At 39.0% G+C, this 27,724-nt stretch overlaps 1 protein-coding gene across 1 annotated transcript in view; it reads left to right on the top strand.

The window, feature by feature from the left end:
* Nucleotides 1-11,460: 11,460 nt before the first annotated feature.
* ZNF385D (zinc finger protein 385D) overlaps nt 11,461-27,724 on the top strand; it is an 892,499-nt gene continuing 876,235 nt past the window's right edge. The window contains exon 1 of the mRNA XM_077865367.1: nt 11,461-11,609. Within this exon, the coding sequence (XP_077721493.1) occupies nt 11,504-11,609 (106 nt within the window). The 5' untranslated portion in view covers nt 11,461-11,503. The remainder of the gene's footprint in view (nt 11,610-27,724) is intronic.

The following is a 27,724-nucleotide window of genomic DNA, read 5'->3' as shown; positions in this document are numbered from 1 at the left end:
CTGTTGATATTTTCCCGGTCAAAAGTAATCATAAGCCTTTGGATGCCAGGGGCTTGGGAAAAGTAAGTTTTTCCCTGTTCCCAGGAGATAAAGGAGATCATTTGGTAAACATACAGTACTTTCCTGCCACTATTAGGTTTCAGAATTATTAGTAGGAATAATCATCTAAAAGGCAAAAAAATCTTTAACATCTAAAGTAGATCAGAAATTTGTTCAGCACTACATATGATTTTCCACATTGAGGCAAGCATCTTCTGAGTCATATATAACATTTCCCATCAATAGTAAATCAATAAGTACTAATTGAATTCCTATTGTAGCAAATATGTAAAATCACCACTTTCATTAATACCTATGCTCTACATATGTGAGACTCTGTCTTGCCTACACTAATAATTTAAGTACAGCAAGTGTATTAGAAAACGTTATCTGCTATGTTCAGATCAGTTAAAAGGGCATACATAACTCAAGCATTTTTTTTTTTTTACTTAGTACATATAAATGCATATTCACCATTTTTTTATGTAGGGCAGAGATATTCCTTTCAGTGTAAGTGTTCATTGTCATCTATCTTTTGTAACTTGATGCATATTTTACCTGGTGCACATTCTGTGGGTTTCCTGTCCAGCTACTCTCCTTTCCCGTGCTGCCAAGAGATTTTTAAATTTTTTTTCCCCTGGTGTCTTCCCATTTCCCAAATGAATCAGGTGATTTCCCACCTTATCAGCAAATGATGTTGGGTATTTAACTGAGTCCTGGCCAATGAGATAGAAAAGAAACCTGAAGAGCTTCTTTGAAAGATGTCTTTGCTCTTAAAGGAGCAAATGCACAAGAACTCCCAGGTTCCCTTTCAGCCTTTGGCTATTGATTTATGAGAGTGGGATGCCATGAACTGCTGCAACCACTTTGATTCAATGAAGGAAGTCTGCCAATAAAGTATAAATGGCTGGATAGAAAGGTGGGAAAAGGATGATTTGATTAAGTTGTCATATCTACCTCAGGACTCTGGCTAGCTGGAATAATAAGCCCATTATTATTTTGCCTTTCAAGTAGAATTTGTTATTTCCAGCTGAAACATCTTAATTAAAATACCACAAATCCTAGTTTGTTTCTTTAACTTGCAGTGAGATATTAAACACATTCATTAAGATATGCCATGTGAACAGTCCTTCGAGATTGTTATGATTTTTCCAATCTTTTACAAATGTCTCCTACTTAATTCAAAAGCAGATCTGTTTTTTGGTTAGTTGTTTTTTTTTTTTTTTTTTTTTTGAGCAACTCATCTTTTTTTTTAATTCTCCAGTTTTATTGAGAAATAATTGACATACATCATTGTATACATTTAAACTGCATAGCATGATAGTTTCATTTAGAGTAGGTTCAGCTAACATCCACCTTCTCATATAAATAAAATAAAAAGAAAATAAAGAAAATCCTCTCTCTGATGAGAACTCTTAGGATTTTCTCTCATAACAACTTTGCTACATATCACATGTAGCAGTATTACAGTCATCATGTTGTACATTATGCCCTAATACTTATAACTGGAGTTTGTAACTTTTGACTACCTTTCTCCAATTCCTGCTCCCCAACCCCCATCCCTACCTCTGGTAACCACAGGTCTGATCTCTTTTTCTTGAGTTTGGGTTTAAAAAACATTTAAGATTCCACATACAAGTGAGATCATATAGTACTTCTCTTTACTCTGACTTGCTTCACTTAGCATAGTGCCTTCAGGATCCATCTATGTTGTCACAAATGGATTTCCTTGTTTTTGTGGATGAATAGTATTCCAGTATGGATATTAATATTCTCTATCTGTCTATTTATCTATCATCTATATCTGTGTAATCTATCACAACTTCTTTATCCATTCACCCATCTATGAAGACTTATGTTGTTTTCATATCTTGGCTATTATAAATAATGATGATATGAACAGAGGAGTGCAGATATCTTTTTGAGTTAGGGTTTTCATTTCCTTTGGATATATCCCCAAAAGTGGAACTGCTGGATCATATGGTAGTTTAAATCTTTTGAGGACTTTCCATATTATTCTTCATTAGTGGCTATACCAGTTGATAGTCCCACCAATGGTACACAAGAGTTCCTGTTTCTCTACATCCATGCCAGCATTTGTTATATCTTGTATTTTTGATGATGACCATTCTAACAAATATGAGGTGATATCTCATGGTGGTTTTAATTTGCATTTCCCTAATGATGAGTGATGTTGAGCATCTTTTCACATACTTGATGAGCTTTTGTAAATCTTCTTTGGAGAAATATCTGTTAAGGTTCTTTGCCCATTAAAAAGATTTCCTGTTGAATTATATGAGTTCCTTATGTATTTTGGATATAACCTCTTATCGGATATATGATTTACATTTTTTTCCTCATGGCCATCTCAATAGATACAAAGAAGCATTTGATAAAATGCAGAATCCATTCCTGATTAAAAAAAAAACTCTTAAATTAGGCATAGAAAGAATATATATATCAACATATAAAGGCCATATATGGCAAGTCCACAGCTGACATCATACTCAGTACTTCAAAAGATTGAAGGCTTTTCCTCTAACATTAGGAACAAGACTGGATGTCCACCCTCACCACTCCTAATCAACATAGTACTAGAAGTTCCAGCTGGAGTGTTAGGCAAGAAAAAAAAAAAAGCATCAGAATTAGAAAGAAATAGAAGTGTCTCTATTAGCAAATTACATGATTTTTTATATGGAAAATCCTAAAAACTCAACCAAAAAAGTATTAGATCTAATCAAGTTGCAGGACACAAAATTAACATACAAAAGTCAGTGGCATTCCTATACATGAATAATGAATTTTTTTGAGAAAGAAATCAATCGATCCCATTTAAAATAGCATACAAAGAATTAATTTAACTATGGAGGAAGAAGATCTCTACTCTAAAAAGTATAAGACATTGATAAAAGAAATTGAAGGCCTGTATGGAAAGGTACTTATGTTCATGGATTGGAAGCATTATTACTATAAAAGTGCCAATTCTTCCAAAAAAAAAAAAAAAACATTTATAGATTTAATGTAATTCCTGTCAAAATTTCAATGGCATTTTTTTTTTTTTTTACAGAAGTGGAAAACACACTCCTAAAATTTATACAGAAGCATATAAGATCCTGAGTAGTCAAAGAAGTCCTGAGAAAGAAAGACAAAGCAGGAGGCATCAAACTTAATGATTTCAAATTATGGTATAAGGCTATCGTCCTCAAAACAGTATGGCACTGGCATTTGGGGAGCATATGCAAAGCACTGAATTTAATTTTCTTAGAGGCAACATGTCTTTTTTCACCTTCATATTTCATTATTTTATGTAATATTTAAGTAAAATATACAACTATAATTAAGTACAACAAAATTGGCTGAATCCCGGTAAAAGTTTACTGTAAGTGGTAGGAACAGTATTTGGAAGCACACTAAAAAGTAGCCTTCACCACTCAGAGCTTTCAGAAATAGGGGGTTTCTGATAGCCTAGAGGTTAGGGTAGAAGATAGAAAGTGATTAAAAATGGTTTTGAGATTCCAAGTCTGACAAGAATGAGATACCACTGCACTATAAGCAAAAGAGAAGTCAGTGGGAGGAGATATTGCTGAAGAAGACACACAGAGTTTGAGGTGATGGGGATTTATGAGTGACCATGTTCATTCTTGTAAACATTCAGGATAGCAATGCTTTCAAAAAACCAAGAGTACAAATTTCCATATATCTCCCTGAGATATGAACAAGCTGAAATATACATAATTTATGCATATATATTTGAGAGAAACATCACTCTCTGCTAATTTATACAACTATATAGCAATCAATACATTAGTTATGGAATAGATTTGTGTTTGGGTGGAAAAATAAAAGTGTTTTGAAGCATGAATGGATTACATATTTAGCACATCATGCTTTTATGTGATTTTTCTCTTTCTGCAAAATGTTGTGAGTTTATTACATACATACCACTCCATGAAGTTCCTCTATGTATGTAGTTCAGGTCATGCCTCCCATTCAATTGGTTTCAATAACATATCACTGTCTCAAGGCTGTGTCCTTGAAAATGGCTCCCACTGTGGGAGTGGTGTGTAGAACATACATTTCAGGGACAAGGAGAGGATGAGGAGCCTCTGATTGACTGAATCTAGCTCTCAGGTCAATCAGTGGTCACATCCTCTTGATGGCCTCCTCTAATGTAAATTCACTCCTTTGTCAGTTTATTCTTTTTCTTTTAACTTCTCATTCATTGATTGAAAAAGATCTAGGATCCCCAATCACAAATATGTTCTGTATTTGGCCATTACATTGATCTTCCATAGTTAACATGTACTTAGATCTATTTTCTGTTGACCGTAGTCTCCTCTTCAATATCCAATCTTTAATTATTTTAAGCCAAGATTTTGCTGTAGTTTTATATGTTTTTTTTTTCATTAGCACTTGCAGAATTTCACTAGTAATGGGGAAGAACTTTAAAGCAATTTTTTATCAGAAAATATTTTAATCACTGGCCCTTTTCTGAAACCCTGTGAGGTTTTTACTGAGTATTTTTGTTTATCTCTTCCAGTAGAATAGACACATTGGTGCTGAGGCCACACATACAACAAATGGAAGGAAATTGGCATTAAAGGTTTTCTGAAAAAAATTAGAAATAATCTGATCCATATATCAGCATAGCATAATTCAGTGTTGATGGGGCTCAGGGCAGGCTACCCCAAGATATGCCACTTTGGTGTATTGATGATTTTGAATTAAAGTTACTTAAGAAACAGCCAGTGTAGGAGGAACACTCTAACTCTCCTCTGTCTGCCTAAAATTAGGAAGTAATTACTCCATGTGAAGGGTGTTCTCCCTGCACCTGGAGAGTAGAAGGCATTCTTACTACCACATATGAAGCCAGGGCCCTGAAGCTCTGTAAGGAAGCCTTGTTGCTTCATTAATTTGCTACACCACACTCAAGCTGCTTTGTCTTCCAGATTCTTCACAAATTGTTTCTTAATCTAAAAGGTTTCAAAGCTGCCTGCTTTGGTCAGTTCTTTTGAGTTTTATATTTCTATGAGCACATACAAAAACAAAATTTGTTTTTTTCTTCGGTTAACCTACCTTGTGTCAATTTAATTATTAAACTAGCCGAAGAACCTAAAAGGGAAGGAAGGAAAAGTTTTCTCCTCCTGCAGTGCTGAGTCATTTGGTCAGAGACAGCTTGGAAAGATGTTAGTAGACAGCAGTCACACTCTTGAGAGTAGGGAGGAGAATTGCTTCAAGATATTCCCGAAAGATATTTGCTCCAGGAGAAAACTGTGTCACAGAAACACTATAGCAGTGATTCTCAAATTTGAGTGTACATCTGAAACTATACCTGGGGGGCTTATTAAAACAAGGGCTACTGGGACCTACAGAATTTCTGGTTCAGTAGGTCAGGGTGGATCCCAAGAATGTGCATTTCTAGTAAGTCCCCAGGTGATGGTGATACTGCTGGGCCAGGGACAACACTTTGAGAACTACTGCCTTACAACAGTGTCTAGAAAGATAGGTTAGTATTAGGCAGGAACTAGAGACAATTTTGCTTCCAATTTCTTTTAGTTGTACACAGGTTAATTTTCATAAAGCAGCACTTCATATTTCTAATTTGCTAAAAAATTTCACTATTTTCTGCTAAATAAAGTTATAATAATGAACTAGACATCAAAAATCATTAGCAGTGTCCCTAACCTTTGACCTATGTTCTTGACATACTAGTTCACTTGTTGGCCCTCAAAATAATTTCAAAGCCTTCATGCTTTACTCACCCAGAGTACCCATCACAGTACCTTGCAAATAATATTTATTAAAATAATTGCTGCATTCGAGATAGATTTCTTTGGGTTGCTATAAAGCAGTAATAAAGAAATACTCAAATACTTGGGCAGGTTTGTTCTATAGGCTTCTCTGTGAACAAAATTCTGATTATGAGGAATGACAGATGGATGTGACAGTACAAAGACCTGCTTCTCTGTCCTCAGTTCAGGATAACTCTGAAGGTTCCATTCAGCCCAGAGCTCTTGTGGAATCGGTGGAGGCCTTTGTTGAGACTGCATTGGAATTCAACTTCCCTTTTTTTACTCAGTTCTTCCTTTTCTTTCTCATAGGCTTTGACCTCAAGGGCTCTCCCTAGTAAACTTCCTGCACAGAAATTTCCCTGTCTCCAGAGTCTGTTTCCTGAAGAACCCAACTTAAGACAAAAAGCATGGGGACTGACAGCATTTATTAACTCTATTTTGCTGTTTCAGAGACAACATTTTAAAGTGGAAATTAAATGTGCTTTCTAATCAGAGAGATTGAACTTTATTAGGTATCATCTCAGAGAAGTTGCTTTACCTCTCTGAATATGTTTTCTCATCTTGGAAGTGATTTTACTAGGTGAAGACCATCCCACTGCAGGCACTCAGTACAGGGAGGCCTATAAGTGGCTAAAGCTGAATCACTACAAGGCTAAATATCTAGAGCATATTGTCTGAACTCCTCCCACATGTGCTTTTTATTTTTGCGTTGTAATACTGTGTCTTGATTTGTAGTAAAGCTTCCTCTTAAAAGCCACATGAATTCCAAAATACTTAATATTCCAGGGATGAGATTTTTCCCTCAATTTTGGGAGCAGGAGCAATTTTTATAGCACGAGAGACTGAGATTTACAAATCTTCATCTCAGTGACAGTTGTGTCACATTAATGACTCCTGCTTCTCAGTGGCTTCTAAGGCTGAGAACCTGGCTCTTCGTTCATTCACAGTATTGGTGTTGACCTACTCTTTGCTGTCCTTCCTTGACCCAGTTTCCTCTTTCCATGATCTGATTTCATTGTTATGGTATTGGCATTTTATTATAACAATCATTTTAGAAAGTGTTGGGCTAAGCATAAATTGATGTCCAGATTTTGATCTTGAATATTTCCTACACTAAATACCATCTTTATTTTGGTGAACTTGATCAGACTTTCCCTATAATCCTTGTCCATTATTCACCTTTGTGTTTAATTTATAGCCTTTTAATCTTGAACTCTATATTCAGCTATCATACCTGAGGTGGGTACCAACCCTAAATACCAGCTACTGAGTATTTAGTACTTATTATGTATCAAACATAATATTAAATGCTTTACAACAGGGTTTACAAAGAGCAGTCTCTAGGCCAGAAGCATCAGTATCCCTGGCAAACTTGTTAGAAACTCAAATTTCTGAGACTCCTCTAAGATCTAGTAACGCACACTCTAGGGGTGAGACTTAGCAATTTGTATTTTGACAAGCCCCCCAGGTGATTCTCCTGAATGCTCTAGTTTGAGAATCACTGCTTTGCCAATATTATTTTATTATGAAGGCCTAAAACTGGAAGGAAAATAGTCTTATCCCTGTTTTACAGTTGAGGAAACTAAGAATCCGAAATATTAGGTGAATTGTGCAAGGTCTCACACATTCTAGATGGCAGCATGGCAAACTGACCTCAAGTCTGAAAGACTTTGAGAGTCCATCCTCCCAAGTTCTATTCCATGAAACTCCTCATTGCTTGATCTCATATAATTTCTACTTTGTTGATTACTAAACTTGGGTAAGCCATGCTGCATACTTTGTTTCTGTACGTTTGTCTTTGAATTTCACTAGGCAAACAACAAAAATGCTGGTTAACTTCATTATAATAAATGTATATATCTTACCCCTGAGGTAGCTTCCCATATGGTAGGATCACTTGGTGATCTTTCTTCCCATCTCTTGTGGGTTCACTGTGTTATCCCTGTCAAAACTTGTTCCAGATATCCTCTACTTTTTTTCAGGCTCACAGTGCTATTTCTTCAGTAGAATTCCCATTGCTGTTTTCCTAGAGATCCAGGGACAAGATAATGTAAGCCTTTCTTATATCCTGCCATTCCACTTTAGAATCTCAGTACATCTTCTTGTTTCTATTCCTGTGTCGTTTCTTCTAAGGAACGGGTGACCCTTTTCTCTGTTAAGATTGATTACCTAACTCCTGGTTCACTAGTTCTGTTTTTTCTTTTCAGATATTGCTCAATCAATTCTCCCCTTCTCTCACCTGGAACTTCTTTCCCACATATTTGGCCCTTTAATTTCATCAAAAAAGTATGTTTGGACTTTCCATTTTCTAAAGAGGAACAACCTTACTCAATCCTGCTATCAGCCCTCTCTACCTTCAATCTCTGTCTTTTGTCTTCAGTTGATTGTCATAGTTCTTTAAAGAATAATCTAAAATTCTTCTTTAATTCCTTTGCCACTCGTAATAGTGATACTTTTTGGTGCAACAATACTCTTGAAAGTAATCAATTAACTTTTTGTTAAATCCTCCTCCAAAACAAACCCTTCTCCAAAATAAATCTACAACCTCCCTCAATGGCTTTAATGTTTCTCCTTTAATACCTCTGTCCCATTTGTTATCTGTTGTCCGTTCTATCTCTGTAACAAAACTTTTCCCTAACTTGGTTTTCACAACACTGAAATAACAGAGCCCACTTAGCCATCTCTTCCCATCTTTTTCGTTGTGATTTGGTGTTTCCTATTCTATAAAATTATTAATTCATTCAGTGAACATTTTTAGAGGCTACTATGTGTCAGGTTAGTGCAAAAGTGAGAAAACAGTACATTATCTCAGTCCTTAAAACTGCCTTATGCAGAGAGTACTGTTATCCATATTTCATGGATGCTGATTCTGAGTAACAGGAAGCGACATAGTTCTAAGCTTCTGTCCTAAACACTTTATGTTTCTTTCTCTATTCAACTTCACTAACTTTACAGTCTCCAAAAATTTAGCTCTCTCTATATGCCCAGAGCTCTAAAAAATGAAAGTGAACACAAGCTCTAACCCAGAATTTATTTCCTCAAAGCAAGGCTTCTATTCCTAACTATGTAATCATCCATACCTGAACATCTCCCCCAAACCTCTGACTAAAAGTATCCAAAGAGAATTGATTATCTGATAGCCTTTCCCCAATAAACATAAAAATATAACCAACTGTAAGTTTCGTTTTTGACTTGTCAGTTCTTAATGGTACTATTTCTAGTACTGCAGGCACAAAACCTTAGAGATCTCTTGAATAAATCTCTCTCCTCCACACAATTGCTATGTAATGCTGTTAATTATGTCTCCTTTTAAAGATCTTTATGTTTCATTTCCCACAACTGGTATCATTGTTTGTATCTTTATGATCTCTTACCTGTGGCTTCCACTGCCTCCTAAGTGTTTTCTACAACTCTATTTTCTGCTTATTAGTTCATTCCATTATCTTTTTTTAAATCAAATCTTCTTGCTGTATTTTTTATTATGGTGGTTCCTTGCTCAACCCTTCTAAAGTGAAGTACGAACTGCCAAGGGTAGCAGTCATAGCACCTGCTAACCTTTCAGGCTGTTGCTTCCACCTTCTTCCATGCAGTGTATGTTTGGATCAAGGGGTCCACTACTCCCCATACTTTGCTGCTCTTACACTTTCACCTTAAATGTTTACTTCTGCCTGATGGAATCATATCACATTTAAAGGTTTGTCTAGAATGACTTTTCTTCTCTGAAGTCTCTTCAGACCTTGCTGCCTTTTAAACTGCTAATGTGTTTGGTATTCTCTTGCGGTACCGCAGACTGCCTAATATGATGTTTATTGGTATATGTCAAATTGTTCTTTCAAAGCAGGAACTGTGTCATATTCTATTCACCCCAAGAAAGGCCTTCATCATGGCAAAGACTTACTAACACTTGCTGAACTGAAATGATAGGATGAGTATTTAAATCCAGACAAAAACATGTGGAGAGAGAGGATCAAACCAAGCTAACATAGTCATGCTAAGTAGTTCTCTTTTTATTTCTTCTAGGCATTTACTCTTCTTGTTTGTTTGTTTGTTTGTTTTTTATTAGCTTGAGAAGTGATTTAACTTCTTGATAGTACATACTTGACCAGTGCTGCATATCTGCTAAAGTCAACAACTGGCTCAGAGGATGAATAGACTACACTTGGGTGTTACTTAGGATTTTCTTTCTAAATGTGTTTGTGCAGTGGTCACTGCTGATTATTTTTGAGAGCTTATCTTAAGAACATATAGCAAATTACCATTATCTTTATACATTTTCTTCAACGTTAGTATTCCTAATAATTTTCTCAACAGCAGTGACTAATGGCAATAATGACAGCATTGTATATGTGGCACACTTTATACTTTGCACTCCGTTCATCTTTATGTTATTTGGCCTTCACAGCATGCTGAAACCCCATGAAAGACAGTGTCTCGGTAACTTGTTATTTCAGATCCTCTTACAAATAGTGGCTCAGCTGATATCAGAAAGCAAGTTTATACTGTTTGTGTTTTGCAACTCAAAATGTGGTCCTTGGATCTGCTGCCTCTGCCACACCATTAGACCTGGAGGGAATCTCAGGCCCTACTCCAGACCTATTTATTTGAAGAGAATCTGAACTTTTCACCAGAGTCCCTAGACGATTAGTGTGCACAGCAAAGTTTGAGAAACACCCCCCTACCTCCTAAGAAAGGACAACAGAGGGTGTGTTTTCATCCCCAGGGTACTATAGTTGGGGGCGGGGGGAGGTTAGGGGTAAGGGTAGAGAGAGAGAGAGAGAGAGAGAGGCAGGGAGGGAGAAACAGGAGGAGGAAGGACAGAAGCATTTGGTCAAGGAAGAAAAAATCCCAGTAGGGCTTGGGTCCCTCAAGAGAGGTGAGAACTGGGGTTTTGTGGAGGAGGGACTTTCCAGTGTATTTTCAGTGTCTTCACCCTATCACTTTGTATCTGCACCCAGGTTGGAGGCTCACTGTTTAAAAAAAAAAAAAAAAAAAAAAAGGCGGAGTGGGGTAGGAGTGAGGGTGGGGGGTGGAGCTGTTTTCAGGTAGAACAACGCAACCGGGGAGGGAGGATAAAAGACCTAAGCCGAAAAGGAAAGCCCCTTTTCTGAGCCTCCTGGAGCAGCTCAACGAGCTCATTTCCAATCCCTCTAGTTTCTGGGTGCATTTCTCTTCCTCACGTTTGCCCCTAAACACCCAGGATCCGCTCACCCCATTAAAGCTAGTTGCTCGCCTCTGGGCTGCTTCGTCTCTCCGCAGTCTCGGTCTTTCCCCGGCACCCCGGGCCGGGCCCTCCCTCCGCGCCCGCTCGCACCTCTCCACCGGCTGCACCTGCGGCTCGGGCTGGGGCTGGGGCTGGGGCTGGGGCTGGGGCTGGGGCTGGGGCTCGGGCTCGGGCTGGGGCTCGGGCTGGGGCGCAGGCTCGGGCTCGGGCTGGGGCTCGGACGCGTGCGGAGCGCCGCGGGGCGAGGCGGAGGCAGAGGCAGAGGCAGAGGCGCGCCGGCAGCCACCCCCGCGCCAGCCCGCGCCTGGGGGCAGCCCGCGTGGCGCTCGCCTCAGGGACTGCTCCCCGCGGCCGCCGCCGCCCACGCCGCGCGGAGAGCAGCAGGGCCGGAGCTGCAGGCGGGCAGCTGCGCGCCCCCGGGGCCGGCCAGCCCGGGCGGCCGCTCCTCCCGATGCCGGGGCCGGGGCGCCGGGCGGCTGCGGGCAGGAGGATGAAGGGCTCGGCGGGAGGAAGGAGAGAGAAGCTGCTGGGGCCCACGAAAGCTCAGCCCAGCCACGGTAAGTTGAGCGCAAGAGAGGCGTCTGGGCTCGGGTGGCGGAGTTGGCTGGGCTGCTGGACGTGGGGCTGGGCTGGCGTCCCCGCGAGCGGCGAGGCGCACGCAAGGGGCATCTGCAAGGTCCACGCCGGGACGCCCCCGGCCCCGTGCGCCCTGCCCTGGGGCTGCCCCGGTGCCTCTCCTGCTCCGCGCCCAGCAGCGACGTGAGCTGGGTGCAGGGGCCGAAGTGTAGGGCGCAGAGCTCCAGGGTCTCCGGCCCCCCACCAGGCGCCCACGGGGACCGGGGGGAGGGTGGGGGGGCGACCGGGTGAGCCCGGCTCAGGCTGGAGTCGCGGGCTGGGCCCCCAGGATGGGCCTGTCTCCTAGTGGGTGTGTTGGGGGCGCGCTCCCTCCTCGGGAAACCTGGCGAAGTTGTTGGGATAAGAAGGCACAGCGGGCCAGCTTCGTGATGGTCTTTTCTTCTTATTTTCTCCCTTCTTCTTTGCCTTTATCTTCCCACCTTTCCTTCTTGGTTTCTTTTGAAGATCTTCAGGATGCACAGGATTTGCAAGCAACGTGGGGAGCTGCTGTGGGATAGGATGGCTTCCTCCAGGGGAATAATTTTAACACGTAGGTTGGAGTTGGGAGGTTAAGGGTAAATCCGTGCCCCTGGATCTGATTGCCCTCCTGGTCCAGGAGGCTGAGTTCGAAGAGACGGCACAGTTCGGGGTACCTTGTGACTTCCTGCGTTTGGGGAGAAGTTTTATTGCCTGTACACATTGGGGTCAGAGGAAACCTGCCGTGCCCACTACGGTGCCGCGCCTTGTGAAACGCTCTATTCCCCATCTGTCCCCCTTACAGTTCAGGCTTGTCTGCATCTCACGTATTGCTGGAGATGATGTTTATGTCGGCTTTAGCCTGAGCTGCAGCTAAAGTAGCAAGGGGTGTGATGTTCCTGGGTGTGTGAGCACCCCCAAATTCTGGAACCTTGAACTGACTTCAGAGACTATGTTCTGTAGTTACACTAAGGAAGGACCCTCGAGCTGGTGCTCTTGTAGGACATTCGTTTGGTGCTTTCTGGGGGATGTCATGGGGGGAATTTCTCTCTTTTCTCTTGAGGCTGTTTGCTAGTTGTCTGTTTAAAGTGATTTTCATGTCCAGTCAATTCTGGTTCACCATGTTCTCTGAAACCAACTAGAAAAGTTTCTCTCTCTCTCTTTCTCTCTCTCTGGGTTTTCATATCACCCTTACTTGCTGGTACCAGTAGTTTAGTCACTATCCTCTGGTCTGTAAGCATGAAAGGCAAATATGGGTCATTTCAAATTATGTAGATTGATGCAGCACAGCGTGTCTGGGGTTTGCTGCAATTTCTCCACATTTCCTTCCAGATGTTCCTCAGAAATTAACTTGCGCACCCTATCCAGGAAGCTAAAACATAGACTGGGGGAATGGGCCATGTATTATCTTAGATTTCAGTAAATGAAATGCTGGAAGCTCTCTGTTAGGAGAAAGGAACCTAAGCCAAAATATAGGGTGTCTGGACTATTTTTGCTCCGGGACAAAGTGGCTAAAGGACCTTTGAGGTTATTTGACAGCAACAAGAACAGTAGTAATAATGACATCTAACATTTTTTTTTCCCTAATCAGTGCACACCAAGCAGTGTATTAAGGGCTTTACAGCTCCTGTAAATACCTAACAACCCCAAAAAGGCAACATCTGTACATCTCCATTGTGTAGATAAGGAAAAAGAAACCTTAGAGATGTAAAATTTGGAAAAAATCGAGTTAATGTTGTAGAACTGAGGATTGCAGGACTCCAAAATCGGTTTCTTTAGCCCCTACACAATCTTGTTGAATCTTATTTGAAACGTGGGACTATTATCTGAGTCCTAAACTCGATGAAAAAATTGGTATGGCAATGACCACATCATAGATTGATTCATTCACAGCTATTTAAAATGTTTAATATAACAGAGATGTTGAACTCAGACTTCAAATCAAATGAAAATTGTGCGGCATTTATGTAATTTGGTCTGCCAACTCTAGAGAGAGCTAAATGCTGAGGTCTTGGTGTTCCTCTTGACAGTGTTCCTTCTTTGAGCCCCTTTATTGTAAATCAATAGTGTAGTATAGCCTCTCTCTTAACAATGTGTGATTTATAGCATCCAGCATACCTGGTGCTGACATCACGTTTGTATGACTCTCTAGAGTTATCCTGAGGTCTATCTGGACACTCTTCTATTTCAGCCAGTTTATAATTAATGCTCAGATCCTAACAAGATGTTGAATTTCTATTAGGAGATACTAGCAGCTTGTTTGAACATTTCCTTTCTATTTTCAACAGTATTTTCAAAACAATTACACCCCCTGCTGTGATTTGCTATTTACTAGGTGCATCAAAAGTTCAGTAATGAAAAATGTTTGCAATTCAAAAAAACATAGTGTCTCATCTACCATAACAACTTCAGCTAAAAGATTCACATCCAATTTAGGGCTTATTTTATCTGAAGTTTAATTAAGATGTTGCATTTCTTCCTGCAAAGTGTATCAGGTAGTTGGGTACACATCTTCCACTATTTTCTTGTAATCTCCAACTTTATAAATTCATTAGTGATGAGTTCTTCAGATAATTTATGTTAGTACTTATCTAAAGATTTTGAGGTTTTAAAACTAAGAGCAAGAACAACAAATAAGATGCATGTGTCATATTTCTTCACAAGCTGTAATTATGCTTATCTGGGGAATAGTGATGTATGTTAAGTCATAGATCTGGTTTGCCTGCACATGAATGGAATTATCAGATGAAAGCATATAAATCCATTGGGATTCTAATGATATTCATACCCCAGATGTGAAAACTGCTTTGGAAAGTAGAGAATCTTTGAGAAGTTAAGCTATTTTACTATGTTTCATTGCACTTGCGTTGTATCTAATTGTTTTTTAATAAAACTACATTTCTCTAGTAAACTAGTGGTTACTCCTATGATTTCTTTTGTTTTAGGGTTAAATTGTATTTTCTAGTAGTAACTTAGCATTGCATCAAATATATATTTGCGTCTTTTCTCTTGATATATTTGAAGCCTAAAAAAATAGTATTTTGTCTACCGTAAACACTACATTTCTGAGTACATGTGGGTTTTAGGAGGAATATAAAAATAGTGTAGTAATAACTTGCCTAGAGGTTTTACTTTTTATTTTATTTTATTTTATTTTATTTTTTAAAGATTTTATTTATTTATTCATGATAGTCACACACACAGAGAGAGAGAGAGAGAGAGAGGCAGAGACACAGGCAGAGGGAGACGCAGGCTCCATGCAGGGAGCCTGACGTGGGATCCGATCCTAGGTCTCCAGGATCGCGCCCCAGGCCAAAGGCAGGCGCTAAACCGCTTCGCCACCCAGGGATCCCGAGGTTTTACTTTTTAGAAGTAGATACTGAGGTTGCTATAATCCTTAACATATTTAACCGTAGTAATGAAGTATTGAAGCTAATTATGAATATGAATTGTTGAATTGCAAAATACTTTATAAAGAATGTCTTATAAATGGGTTACCCTTATAATCACATGAACATCTGTTCTGTTTTCAAGTTTCATCTTTGCACAATAGGACTACTAGTTTATTTGATATTATTTGGTGATTTGAACAACCAGATCTCTGGAAAATGATTTAAACTCGATAAGCATTTGAGTCACATTGATATCACAAACTGAAGAAACTCATATTGGGGAACAATTTTAAATTTTGAATCTTTCAAGAGCTTAGAACACAAGGTAGGTAAGATTCCTTAGCTTTTTGACAAGTATTCTAAAGAGAGAGTCTGAGTAAAATATGGCTGTGGGTTGAACATCAAGCAAGCACTTCAGTAGCCTCTTAGGAAACCTTGATTTGGCTCAAATGGGGTTATGTGCCTGAAATTCATTAGTGTAATTAATTTTTTGAACAAATGAATAACATAATTGAGATCATATAAAAAATTCCAGTATATTAAAAATGTATTATATATTCTAGGGCCTGCTTAAAAAATAGCAATAACTCCCCTTTCTGGATTGATCCAGCATTAACTAAAAATAAAGTTTGATGACAGAGAACTTTCAGGATATTGAGAGGTAGAGATGAATTAAATTTCTTTATGAAGTTTTTGTCCCATTTTAAATGTGATTTTAATCATATCCAGATATTCTGTACCACTTTTAGTGTTTTGCCCAGATTAAAGATGGGATTCAAGAGTATCTTATTCCTTAACTTACTGATGAACTTGGTAGAGAATGCTAGAACAGCGTTCTAGAATGCAATAGGGAGCTCTAGACCATTTAATGATTTTATTACTTTGTCTATAGTGTCATCCAACCATGATTCTTTTTTTGCATTATTTGAAACTCAAAGGGGCAATTCTCCTGATCTGGAATTACATGTACCAAAGCAGGCAAAATATGCAGCATTCCTAAACTGGTCTTTTAAGTAAGAGGTTTGCAGTAAAGGAGAGTTCTTACCTTGCATGCATGTAGTTATGTAGCCCATCTTTCAGCAAACAGGACTAATCTTGGTATATCTTGATAAACCCTTAGACCTATATATCTCCATGAGAAGAACAAATACTAATACAGTGCAGTGTTAGGGAGGTCCATTTTAGGATTTAACTAAGGGTTTCTCATAATACGGGGTCAGATGTTCTCTGTTTAGTTTTTTTTTTTTATAATCTTGTAATGTGTCCTTTTTTTTTTGTATCTAAAGAGTTAATCACTGTTGTTTTTATAATTATTTAAAAATTCTTAGAGATTTCTTTCTCCTTTAACAATCTTTCATCTACCCTCAACTGAACGGAAATAAAAAAATAATGTAGTATTTACAGAGGAATACACTTGAAACTCCAGAAGGCATCCTGAAAAATCTAGATTTTAAAACTTTTTTGTGGAGAACAACTTTTATGAGTTGGTCTCTGAGTACCAAATCTATCCAGATCACCTAGAATTTAAAGAATAAAGGTTTCAGGTACTAGATTGAATTCTCAGGTAGTTAGAAATTTAACATTCATAGTACAATTTGACATTAAAGTTATCGAGACAAAATAGTCATTTAACATGATGTAGCATTTAAGAATGTGAACTCAAGAACTAGAATGCCTATGTTCGAATCCTTGCTCTGTTACTTATAAACTATGAGAGTTTAGTCAACTTACTGTATGTTTCTTTGCCTTGTCTATAAAATGGTGATGCTATGTTACTTATCTTGTAGGTTTATTGGACACTTAAGACGTGCTTCAAATAGTGTCTAGTACAAAGTGAATATGCCATAGATATTAGCTATTTTTATTTTTATTTTTTTTTTAAAGTTTTTTTTTATTTATTTATGATAGTCACACACACACACAGAGAGAGAGAGAGAGAGGCAGAGACACAGGCAGAGAGAGAAGCAGGCTCCATGCACCGGGAGCCCGACGTGGGATTCGATCCCGGGTCCCCAGGATCGCGCCCTGAGCCAAAGGCAGGCACCAAACCGCTGCGCCACCCAGGGATCCCCGATATTAGCTATTTTTAATCACTGTCATGTATTAGTTTTCTGCCAGATTGCCACAAACTTGGTGGCTTAAAACAACAGAAATGTATTCTCTCATAATTCTGGAGGTCAGAAATCTGGCACCAGTATCACGAGGCTGAAATCGAGGAATCAGCAAGGCTGTGCATAGTCAGGAGGCTCTAGGGGAGAATCTGTACCCTGCCTCTTGCAGCTTCTGGTGGCTATTGGCATTCCTTGGTTTGTGGTCACACCACTCTGATCTCTGCATTTGTCTGTCCATTACCTTCTCCTCTGTGAATCTAATTTTCCTCTGCTTTTCTCTCATAAGGACATTTTTTTTATAAATTTATTTTTTATTGGTGTTCAATTTGCCAACATATAGAATAACACCCAGTGCTCATCCCATCAAGTGCCCCTCTCAGTGCCCGTCACCAAGTCACCCCATCCCCTCCTGCCCACCTCCCCTTCCACCACCCCTAGTTCGTTTCCCAGAGTTAGGAGTCTCTCATGTTCTGTCTCCCTTTCTGATATTTCCCACTCATTTTTTCTCCTTTCCCCTTTATTCCCTTTCACTATTTTTTATATTCCCCAAATGAATGAGACCATATAATGTTTGTCCTTCTCCGATTGACTTAGTTCACTCAGCATAATACCCTCCAGTTCCATCCACTTTGAAGCAAATGGTGGGTATTTGTCGTTTCTAATGGCTGAGTAATATTCCATTGTATACATAAACCACATCTTCTTTATCCATTCATCTTTCGATGGACACCAAGGCTCCTTCCACAGTTTGGCTATTGTGGACATTGCTGCTATAAACATCGGGGTGCAGGTGTCCCGGCATTTTATTACATCTGTATCTTTGGGGTAAATCCCCAGCAGTGCAATTGCTGGGTCGTAGGGCAGGTCTATTTTTTCCTCTTTGAGGAACCTCCACACAGTTTTCCAGAGTGGCTGCACCAGTTCACATTCCCACCAACAGTGCAGGAGGGTTCCCCTTTCTCCGCATCCTCTCCAACATTTGTTGTTTCCTGCCTTGTTAATTTTCCCCATTTTCACTGGTGTGAGGTGGTATCTCATTGTGGTTTTGATTTGTATTTCCCTGATGGCAAGTGATGTGGAGCATTTTCTCATGTGTTTGTTGGCCATGCCTGTGTCTTTCCTTTTCACGTCTTTTGCCCATTTCATGATTGGATTATTTGTTTCTTTGCTGTTGAGTTTAATAAGTTCTTTATAGATCTTGGATACTAGCCCTTTATCTTATATGTCATTTACAAATATCTTCTCCCATTCTGTAGGTTGTCTTTTAGTTTTGTTGACTGTATCTTTTGCTGTGCAAAAGCTTCTTACCTTGATGAAGTCCCAATAGTTCATTTTTGCTTTTGTTTCTTTTGCCTTCATGGATGTATCTTGCAAGAAGTTACTGTGGCCAAGTTCAAAAAGGGTGTTGCGTGTGTTCTCCTCTAGGATTTTGATGGAATCTTGTCTCACATTTAGGTCTTTCATCCATTTTGAGTTTATCTTTGTGTATGGTGCAAGAGAGTGGTCTAGCTTCATCCTGTGGATGTCCAATTTTCCCACCACCATTTATTGAAGAGACTGTCTTTTTTCCAGTGGATAGTCTTTCCTCCTTTGTCAAATATTAGTTGACCATAAAGTTGAGGGTCCACTTCTGGATTCTCTATTCTGTTCCATTGATCTATGTGTCTGTTTTTGTGCCAGTATCATACTGTCTTGATGACCACAGCTTTGTAGTACAACCTGAAATCTGGCATTGTGATGCCCCCAGCTATGGTTTTCTTTTTTAATATTCCCCTGGCTATTCGGGGGTCTTTTCTGATTCCACACAAATCTTAAGATAATTTGTTCCAACTCTCTGAAGAAAGTCCATGGTATTTTGATAGGGATTGCATTAAATGTGTAAATTGCCCTGGGTAGCATTGACATTTTCACAGTATTAATTCTTCCAATCCATGAGCATGGAATATTTTGCACTCTCTCAGGCCTGTCTCCAGAGCTTCTTTAAACGTTTGATAGAATTCCCCAGGGAAGCCATCTGGCCCTGGACTTTTGTATCTTGGGAGGTTTTTGATGACTGCTTCAATTTCCTCCCTGGTTATTGGCCTGTTCAGGTTTTCTATTTCTTTCAGTTCCAGTTTTGGTAGTTTGTGGCTTTCCAGGAATGCGTCCATTTCTTCTAGATTGCCTAATTTATTGGCGTATAGCTGTTCATAATATGTTTTTAAAATCGTTTGTATTTCCTTGGTGTTAGTAGTGATCTCTCCTTTCTCATTCATGATTTTATTAATTTGAGTCTTCTCTCTCTTCTTTTTAATAAGGCTGGCTAATGGTTTATCTATCTTATTAATTCTTTCAAAGAACCAACTCCTGGTTCTGTTGATCTGTTCCACAGTTCTTCTGGGCTCTATTTCACTGAGTTCTGCTTGAATCTTTATTAACTCTGTTCTTCTGCTGGGTGTAGGATCTATTTGCTGTTTTTTCTCTAGCTAGGTGTAAGGTTAGCTTTTGTATTTGAGTTCTTTGCAGTTTTTGGAAGGCTGCTTGTATTGCGATGTATTTCCCCCTCAGGACTGCTTTTGCTGTATCCCAAAGATTTTGAATGGTTGTATCTTCATTCTCGTTAGTTTCCATGAATCTTTTTAATTCTTCCTTAATTTCCCGGTTGACCCTTTCATCTTTTAGCAGGATGGTCCTTAACCTCCACGTGTTTGAAATCCTTCCAAACTTCTTCTTGTGATTTAGTTCTAATTTCAAAGCATAATGGTCTGAGAATATGCAGGGGACGATCCCAATCTTTTGGTATTGGTTAAGACCTGATTTGTGACCCAGTATGTGGTCTATTCTGGAGAAAGTTCCATGTGCACTTGAGAAGAATGTGTATTCAGTTGCGTTTGGATGTAAAGTTCTGTAGATATCTGTGAAATCCATCTGGTCCACTGTATCATTTAAAGCTCTTGTTTCTTTGGGGATGTGCTTAGGGACCTATCTATTGTAGAAAGCGCTACATTGAAGTCACCAAGTGTAAGTGTATTATTATCTAAGTATGTCTTCACTTTGGTTATTAATTGATATATTTGGCAGCTCCCACATTCGGGGCATATATATTGATGATTGTTAAGTCCTCTTGTTGGATAGATCCTTTAAGTATGATATAGTGTCCCTCTTCATCTCACTAGTCTTTGGTGTAAACTTTATTTTATCTGATATAAGAATGGCTACCCCTGCTTTCTTTTGAGGACCATTTGAATGGTACATGGTTCTCCAACCTTTTATTTTCAGGCTGTAGGTGTCCTTATGTCTAAAATGAGTCTCTTGTAGACAACAAACAGATGGGTCCTGCTTTTTTATCCAGTCTGAAACCCTGCGCCTTTTGATGGGGTCATTAAGCCCGTTCACATTCAGAGTTACTATTGAAGGATATGAGTTTAGTGTCATCATGATACCTATTCACTCCCTGTTTTTGTGGGTTGTTCCATTGGACTTCCTCTTAAAGAGGAATTTTAAGAGTCCCCCTTAATATTTCTTGCAGAGCTGGTTTGGAGGTCACATATTCTTTCAGTTCCTGCCTGTCTTGGAAGCTCTTTATCTCTCCTTCCATTCTGAATGAGAGCCTTGCTGGATAAAGTATTCTTGGCTGCATGTTCTTCTCATTTAGGACCCTGAATATATCCTGCCAGCCCTTTCTGGCCTGCCAGGTCTCTGTGGAGAGGTCTGCTGTTACCCTAATACTCCTCCCCATAAAAGTTAGAGATTTCTTGTCTCTTGCTGCTTTAAGGATCTTCTCTTTATCTTTGGAATTTGCAAGCTTCACTATTAAATGTCGAGCTGTTGAGCGGTTTTTATTGATTTAAGGGGGGGGGGGGATCTCTCTATTTCCTGGATCTGAATGCCTGTTTCCCTCCCAAGATTGGGAAAGTTTTCAGCTATGATTTGTTCAAATACATATTCTGGACCTCTGTCCCTTTTGGCGCCCTCAGGAACCCCAATTAAATGTAGATTTTTCTTTCTGAAGCTGTCATTAATTCCCTTAATCTATCCTCATGATCTTTTAATTGTCTCTTTTTTCCTCAGTTTCCCTCTTTGCCGTCAACTTGTCTTCTATGTCACTCATTCATTCTTCTACCTTGTTAACCCTCATCGTTAGGACGTCTAGTTTGGATTGCATCTCATTTAATTGATTTTTAATCTCTGCCTGATTAGCTCTAAATTCTGCAGTCATGAAGTCTCTTGAGTCCTTTTATGCTTTTTTCTAGAGCCACCAGTAGCTGTATAATAGTGCTTCTGAATTGGCTTTCCGACATTGAATTGTAATCCAAATTTTGTACTGTGGGAGAGAGGACTGTTTCTGATTCTTTCTTTTGAGGTGAGTTTTTCCTTCTAGTCATTTTGCTCAGTGCAGAGTGGCCGAAAACAAGTTGTATTGGGAAAAGGAGAAAAAGAGAGAAGAGAAAGAAGAAAAGAAAATGAAAAAGAAAAAGAAGGAAAAAAAAGAAGAGAAAAAAAAAAAGCTGGGGGGAAGCAAATAGAAATCAAAAAACAAAAAACAAGGGGGAGTATCCTCTGATTCTGTATACTATAAATCCCTCGACTTCCCCTGGAACTTTCCAGTGCTGTTTGGTCAATAATTTGTTTTCCCCTGTCCCTCTAGCTGGTCTTCTGGGATAGGGGCCTGCTGTGCTGATTCTCAGGTGTGTGCACTTGGGGTAGCTGCTCAGTCCCCTGCCTGGTGCAGGGGTCAGTGAAGGTTGTTTAACCTGTTTATCCGTTGAGGCCACTGTGAGGCTCAGTGGGGGTTGTTTATCCTGTGAGGCTACTGTGAAGCTCAGTGGGGGTTGTTTACCCCGTGAGGCCCCAGGAGGAACAACGCCGGTGGCGGCGGCCAGCTCTCCAGCCCTGGAGTCAGCTCCCGCAGTAACTACGGAGCTCTCAGTCTGCAGGGGCCTGGATGCTCCGGGGGCGGGGCCGCTGATCTGCTCAGCTTGGGGCCGCCAGGGGGCAGGAATGTCCTTGCTGTCCTGTGCAGTCCTGGCTTCTGCCTGTCCTTGGGGGAGTGCCGGATCTTGGGCTGTGTCCTCGGAGCCCTGTGCTCCGGGGCCTGCGCTGTTGGAATCATGCTCCCGGCCAGGCAGCTCTCTCCCGCGGAGCCTCCACCGGAGCCGGTCTGAGCTGCTCCTGGGGCCGTGCAGCCCCCTCCATGCGGAGCCTCTGTCTCAGCCACTGCCAAGCTGCTCCTGGGTCCAGCCGTGCTAGCACTGCAGCCCTTTAGGGAGCTCGGCCGTGAGGTGTGGCGAGCTCCCTCCGGGGCGCATGTGCTCTGTTAGTGTCCCTGGGAGTCTGAGGGCATCCCGCCCCTCCTGGGGTCCTGCTCTAACTCCTTGCCAGCGTCTTAAGGACATTCATGACTGCAGTTAGGGCCTGTCCTGATAATCCAGAATAATTTCTTACTTTAAGATCCTTAGTGTAATCATATCTACATTCTTTTTCCAAATAAGATGACATTACGGGTTCTAGGGGTTGGGATCTGAGGGGCTGGAGTGGGGATGGCGGGGTTGGGTGCACATTATTTTGCCTACTATAATCATCATCCTCATATTCTTATACTGTGGTAGTTGTATGAAAAGATGGCAGAACCAACATAAATAAGTTATGAAAAATATAGAAAGGATCAGAAATTTCATGTTTTTAAAGCAAATTGTCTTATGTTCAAATTTTGACCGGTTATTTGGATCAAAGACTTCAGAGCAATTAATTATTTTCTGTTCACTTTAACATAATGCAGTCAGTAAATATTTGATGAGTGGTTACTATGTGCTTGTAGAGTACTGGTGCTTAGGATGTCTGTGTTGATGGCAAAAGCAAGGCCCTGGACTCCTGGAGCATTTAGTGTATTTAAAAGATAGCTAGACAGCTACTATCTTTTAACTAGTACTTTTGGCCCTTTGTGTTTAACCTCAAATTTTAGGAGCAAAGAATTACTATTAAAATCACTTTAGAGATAAAGGACTAAGCTAAGAAACATATATGCACATAGCTAGATGGGACAACTTTTGAACTATTCCTTCTGGTTGTACTTTATAAGCAACAAAATAAAAATCAGGAACAAATTTAACAAAATAAATAATACATTTTTAGCAATATAAACAGAATTTTGTCAACCACATAGTTAACTAGAAATATCAACTAATAAGATATTATGCTTAATTTGACTTGGGTTTAGCTGACAAGAGGTTTTCCTTTGGAATTAATATATTTTACATTTTAAAAAAAGAGTATTAGTTGATTTTCTGGCCTTAGTGAATTGACACTATTTTAATTCTTTAGCTTTTTAAAGAAAATTAATTGTAATAAAATACATAAAACATGAAAGTTACCATCTTAACCACTTTTAAGTGTACACTTCAGTGGCATTAAGAACACTCATATAGTTGTGTGACTATCACCACCACACATATCCAAAACTCTTTTCTTCTTACAAAACTAAAACTATCCACTTTAAACAATAGCTCCACATTCTCCTTCCTCCCATTCCCTGGCAACCATCATTCTACTTTCTGCCTGTAAGATTTTGACCACTGTAAGTACCGCCTATAAGTCGAATCATATTGTATTTGTCTTTGTGTGACTGGCTTATTTCACTTAGCATAATGTCCTCAAAGTTCATTCATGTAGTAGCTTGTATTAGAATATGTCTTTCCTATTATGTATATATATATATATATATATATATATATATATATATATATACACTCACACACCTTTTATATATATAAAATTCCCATTTTCTTATTATATATGTATTATATATCAGTGGGCACTTGAGTTGTTTCCATATTTTACCTGCTATGAATATGGATCTACAAACATCTCTTCCAGGCTGCTTTCTATACATTAGGAATATACTCAGAAGTGGAATTCCTGGATCATATAGTAATTCTATTTTTAACTTTTTGAGGAACTGCCATGTTTTCCTTAGTGACTGTGCCATTTTTCATTCCTAGTGCATAAGGCGTTCAGTTTCTCTGATTCTTGCCAAAACTCATTTTTCTTCTTTCTTACTCTTTCTTTCTTTCTTTCCTTTTCTTTCTTTCTTCCTTTCCTTTCCTTTCCTTTCCTTTCCTTTCCTTTCCTTTCCTTTCCTTTCCTTTCCTTTCCTTTCCTTCCCTTTCCTTTCCTTTCCTTCCCTTTCCCTTTCCTTTCCTTTTCTTTCCTTTCCTTTCCTTTCTTTCCTTTCTTTCCTTTCTTTCCTTTCGTTTAAGTGGTAGCCATTTTAGTGGGTATGAGGTACTTTCTTTTGGTTGAAATGGTATATTTTGACTTGCATTTCCCTAGTAATTAGTGTTTTGAAATCTTTTTGTGTGGTTTGTATATTGACCATTTGTATATCTTCTTTGAAAAAATGTGTATTTAAGTCCTTTGCCCATTTTTGAGTTAGGTTGCTTGTTTTGTTGTTGAGTTTTAAAAGTTCTCTATGTAGGGGTGCCTGGGTTATGCACTTGGTTAACTATCCAATTCTTGATTTTGGCTCAGATTGTGATCTCAGGGTCTTGAGAGTAAGCCCTGCATCGGGCGCTGTGCTCAGTGTAGAGTCTGAGAGTCTCTCTCCCTGTGCCTGTCCTTCTGTTCTCTCACTCCCAAATAAATAAATCATTGCTTAAAAAAATGTTCTCTTTATATTCTGGTTAATCTCTTGTTTGGTATATGATTTTCAAGTTTTTCTCATTCTATGGGTTTTTTTTTTATTCTATTCATAGTGTTTTTTGATGTGCAAATTAAAAAAATTTTCAAAGTCCAATTTGTTCTTTTTGTTCTTGTTGTTTCCTGGACCTCTGGTGTCCTATTTAAGAAAACAATGTCTCTTATTTACCTTTCTGGTATTTAGTTTGAGGTGTTTTAAAAACAATGTAAAATATTGCTAAATTAAGTTTACAAAATAAGGAACTACAATGAGAAAGAATAAACTATAGTTGCAGGCTAAAATGAGATTAATCTTACAAATGTGATATTGACCAACAAAGTCCAGAGAGTCCAAAAAGCCTTATTCCATTCACACAGAGTTCAAAACCAAGAAAAGCTAACTTATGAATACATCACAGTTGTCAGGGAGGAAGGGGGAAAGGTGCTGAAAATGTTTCCTGATGTGAGTGTTGATTACATGGACTTATTCACTTGTAAAAATTTATCAAGCTGTACATATGATGTATGTACTTCTCTGTATTTGAATTACACTTAAGAAAGTTAAAAATCAATTTGTCGTTCAGAAGCGCATGACAAAGAGAAATTTCCTTAGGAGTAGAAGAGGTAAGTAAAGAAATGCTCCAACCTGTTCTAAGGGTTTATCATTTGGAGGACTTGGTTCATAAATTTGGCCCTAAGGTTTTTTTTTTTTTTTTTAATTTTTATTTATTTATGATAGGCACACAGAGAGAGAGAGAGGAGAGAGGCAGAGACACAGGCAGAGGGAGAAGCAGGCTCCACGCACCGGGAGCCCGACGTGGGATTCGATCCCGGGTCTCCAGGATCGCGCCCTGGGCCAAAGGCAGGCGCTAAACCGCTGCGCCACCCAGGGATCCCCTGGCCCTAAGTTTTTAAGCAGTAATCAGATCCATATACCCAGATACCATCAGAATTGTGTTCAAGAGAAAACACCATTTCTGGGACCAAGACTGGAGGGAATTTTTCCCGTGAATCTTTATGAAAAGGGAACTGAATCGTGTAGTGAACAATGTCTGTGTTGTTAATGTGGCAGAGACTTTCACAGGTGTCTTTCCTACAAAGTGCAGAACAGTTTAGTTACTGGGTGCTTTCTGATTTGGCTTAACTTTAAACATTTCAGTTTCTAGAGGACTGGGAAAGCTATGTATCCTTTAGACAATACTTTATAAATTTTGCTCCCTTTAATGACTCTTAGCCATAGTTCCATGGTAGTGAGCTTGAGCCCACTTACACGGACAGATTCCTGGTGCTAATACTCTTTTTGATGAGTTAAAAAATGGCGTCACCTTGACTCTTTGAGAAAGAGAACTTGAGAAAAATGGATACCTTCCAGGAATGAGAAGGTATGAGCAGTGGGCAAATTCGTATTTGCCTAAAGAATTAATAAGTAGGATACAGTGAACTAATTTGGATTTCTCTTGATAATTCTTCACAGTTCTTCACAGGACTTCCCAAGCATCAATAATCCAGGTAATGATAGCTGAAATCCCATAGAGAATAATTCCATTATAATGGGGACCATGTTGTATTAATCTTTCTAACTCTTCCAATGCTTGACAGTGCCGTGAACAAAGTAGGTATCCTAAAACATTGTTGAATGAGTAAATAATTGAATTTCACTCAGTGGTAGACACAGAATTTGTATAAAATTAAGCTAAATAATGATCAGATTCTAAAAACATGCTGAAAATGGCCTCAAAAACAGCAAAATAATATATCAAATTTTGATATATTGTGTCATTTGCTCTCTCCAGAGTAGATACAGCTTAGTTACTGGTTAATTAATGGCTTTAGCACCTCATAAAGAAATTTTTTAGCACCTCATAAAGAAGAGTTTGACTTTAGGAAATTGCTTTCAAATTACATTTTTCTCTTCCTATGGATTTTGCTGAGCACTTTGTATTTGTAAAAATTCCTTATTAATTAGTGGCATAACTCTTAATTATTTATTAATCATAAATTATGTTTGATACCAATGCATACTTCTTTGACTAAATAAAAGACCAGAACAAGTAAACCTGAAGAGATAACAAAACTTAAAAAATATTTTCTCTTCTTAGTTCACAAATTAGAACATGATTTCTTAAAAATTCAAAACTTGAAGAAGAACCATTCAGAATTCTAAGGAAGTTCAAAGAAAGAATTTCTTTCTTAAGAGATTGCCTTTAACAAAGTAAAAATTTCCCTAATTAGAATGTTTTAGCATGCATGAGAAAGTTTGAGAAAAAATAAATACTATTCAGGGTATAAAATGTTGCCATTACAATGGTGAGTTTACATTTTTATGTCCGTTTAGAGCAAGACTTCTTTTTCTATTAAAGCACATACTAAAATCTTACATTGAAATAGTGTTTCACAGAATACAGAAATGAAATCTGTATTTTCTCATTTGTTTCTTCCCACAAATTGGGGAGGGGGTGGGTAGGTGTTACCATTAGCTACATTTACATTTTTTTAAGATAGGGAAACAAAAGGTCAAGTGATTTTGCAAGACCAAATAAGTTGGAGGTAGCAAAGTTGGATCATGAACTCACCATGTCTGACTCAAAGCCTGATGTTTTCTGTGCTATGCTGAATAGTTTCCTTTTCTTTTCACATACAAAGGGAGATAGCTTCTGTTAAGTCTATCATATATTCTAATGAATTACTGGGGACAATGATAGTATATGACTGGAATGGAGATGAGAACAATCAATAAATGACAGTATTAAGGGAGTACTAATGAAACTTTAATTTGAAAATTGCTCTGAAATGTATTCCAAGATAGGTTTTATAACCATACTCAGATTTGATGTGAAGATAAACTAATTTTATGCAAATGCTAAAGTGACTTTAACAGTTATGTTATATACCTTGATGTGGTCCTTAAGGAAATTGTCAGGACCA

The sequence above is a fragment of the Canis aureus genome, chromosome 22 (assembly GCF_053574225.1).
Source record: "Canis aureus isolate CA01 chromosome 22, VMU_Caureus_v.1.0, whole genome shotgun sequence".
Classification (NCBI taxonomy): Eukaryota; Metazoa; Chordata; class Mammalia; order Carnivora; family Canidae; genus Canis; species Canis aureus.
The sequence above is the reverse complement of the archived record's forward strand: the minus strand, read 5'-3'. Positions and strand labels throughout refer to the sequence as shown.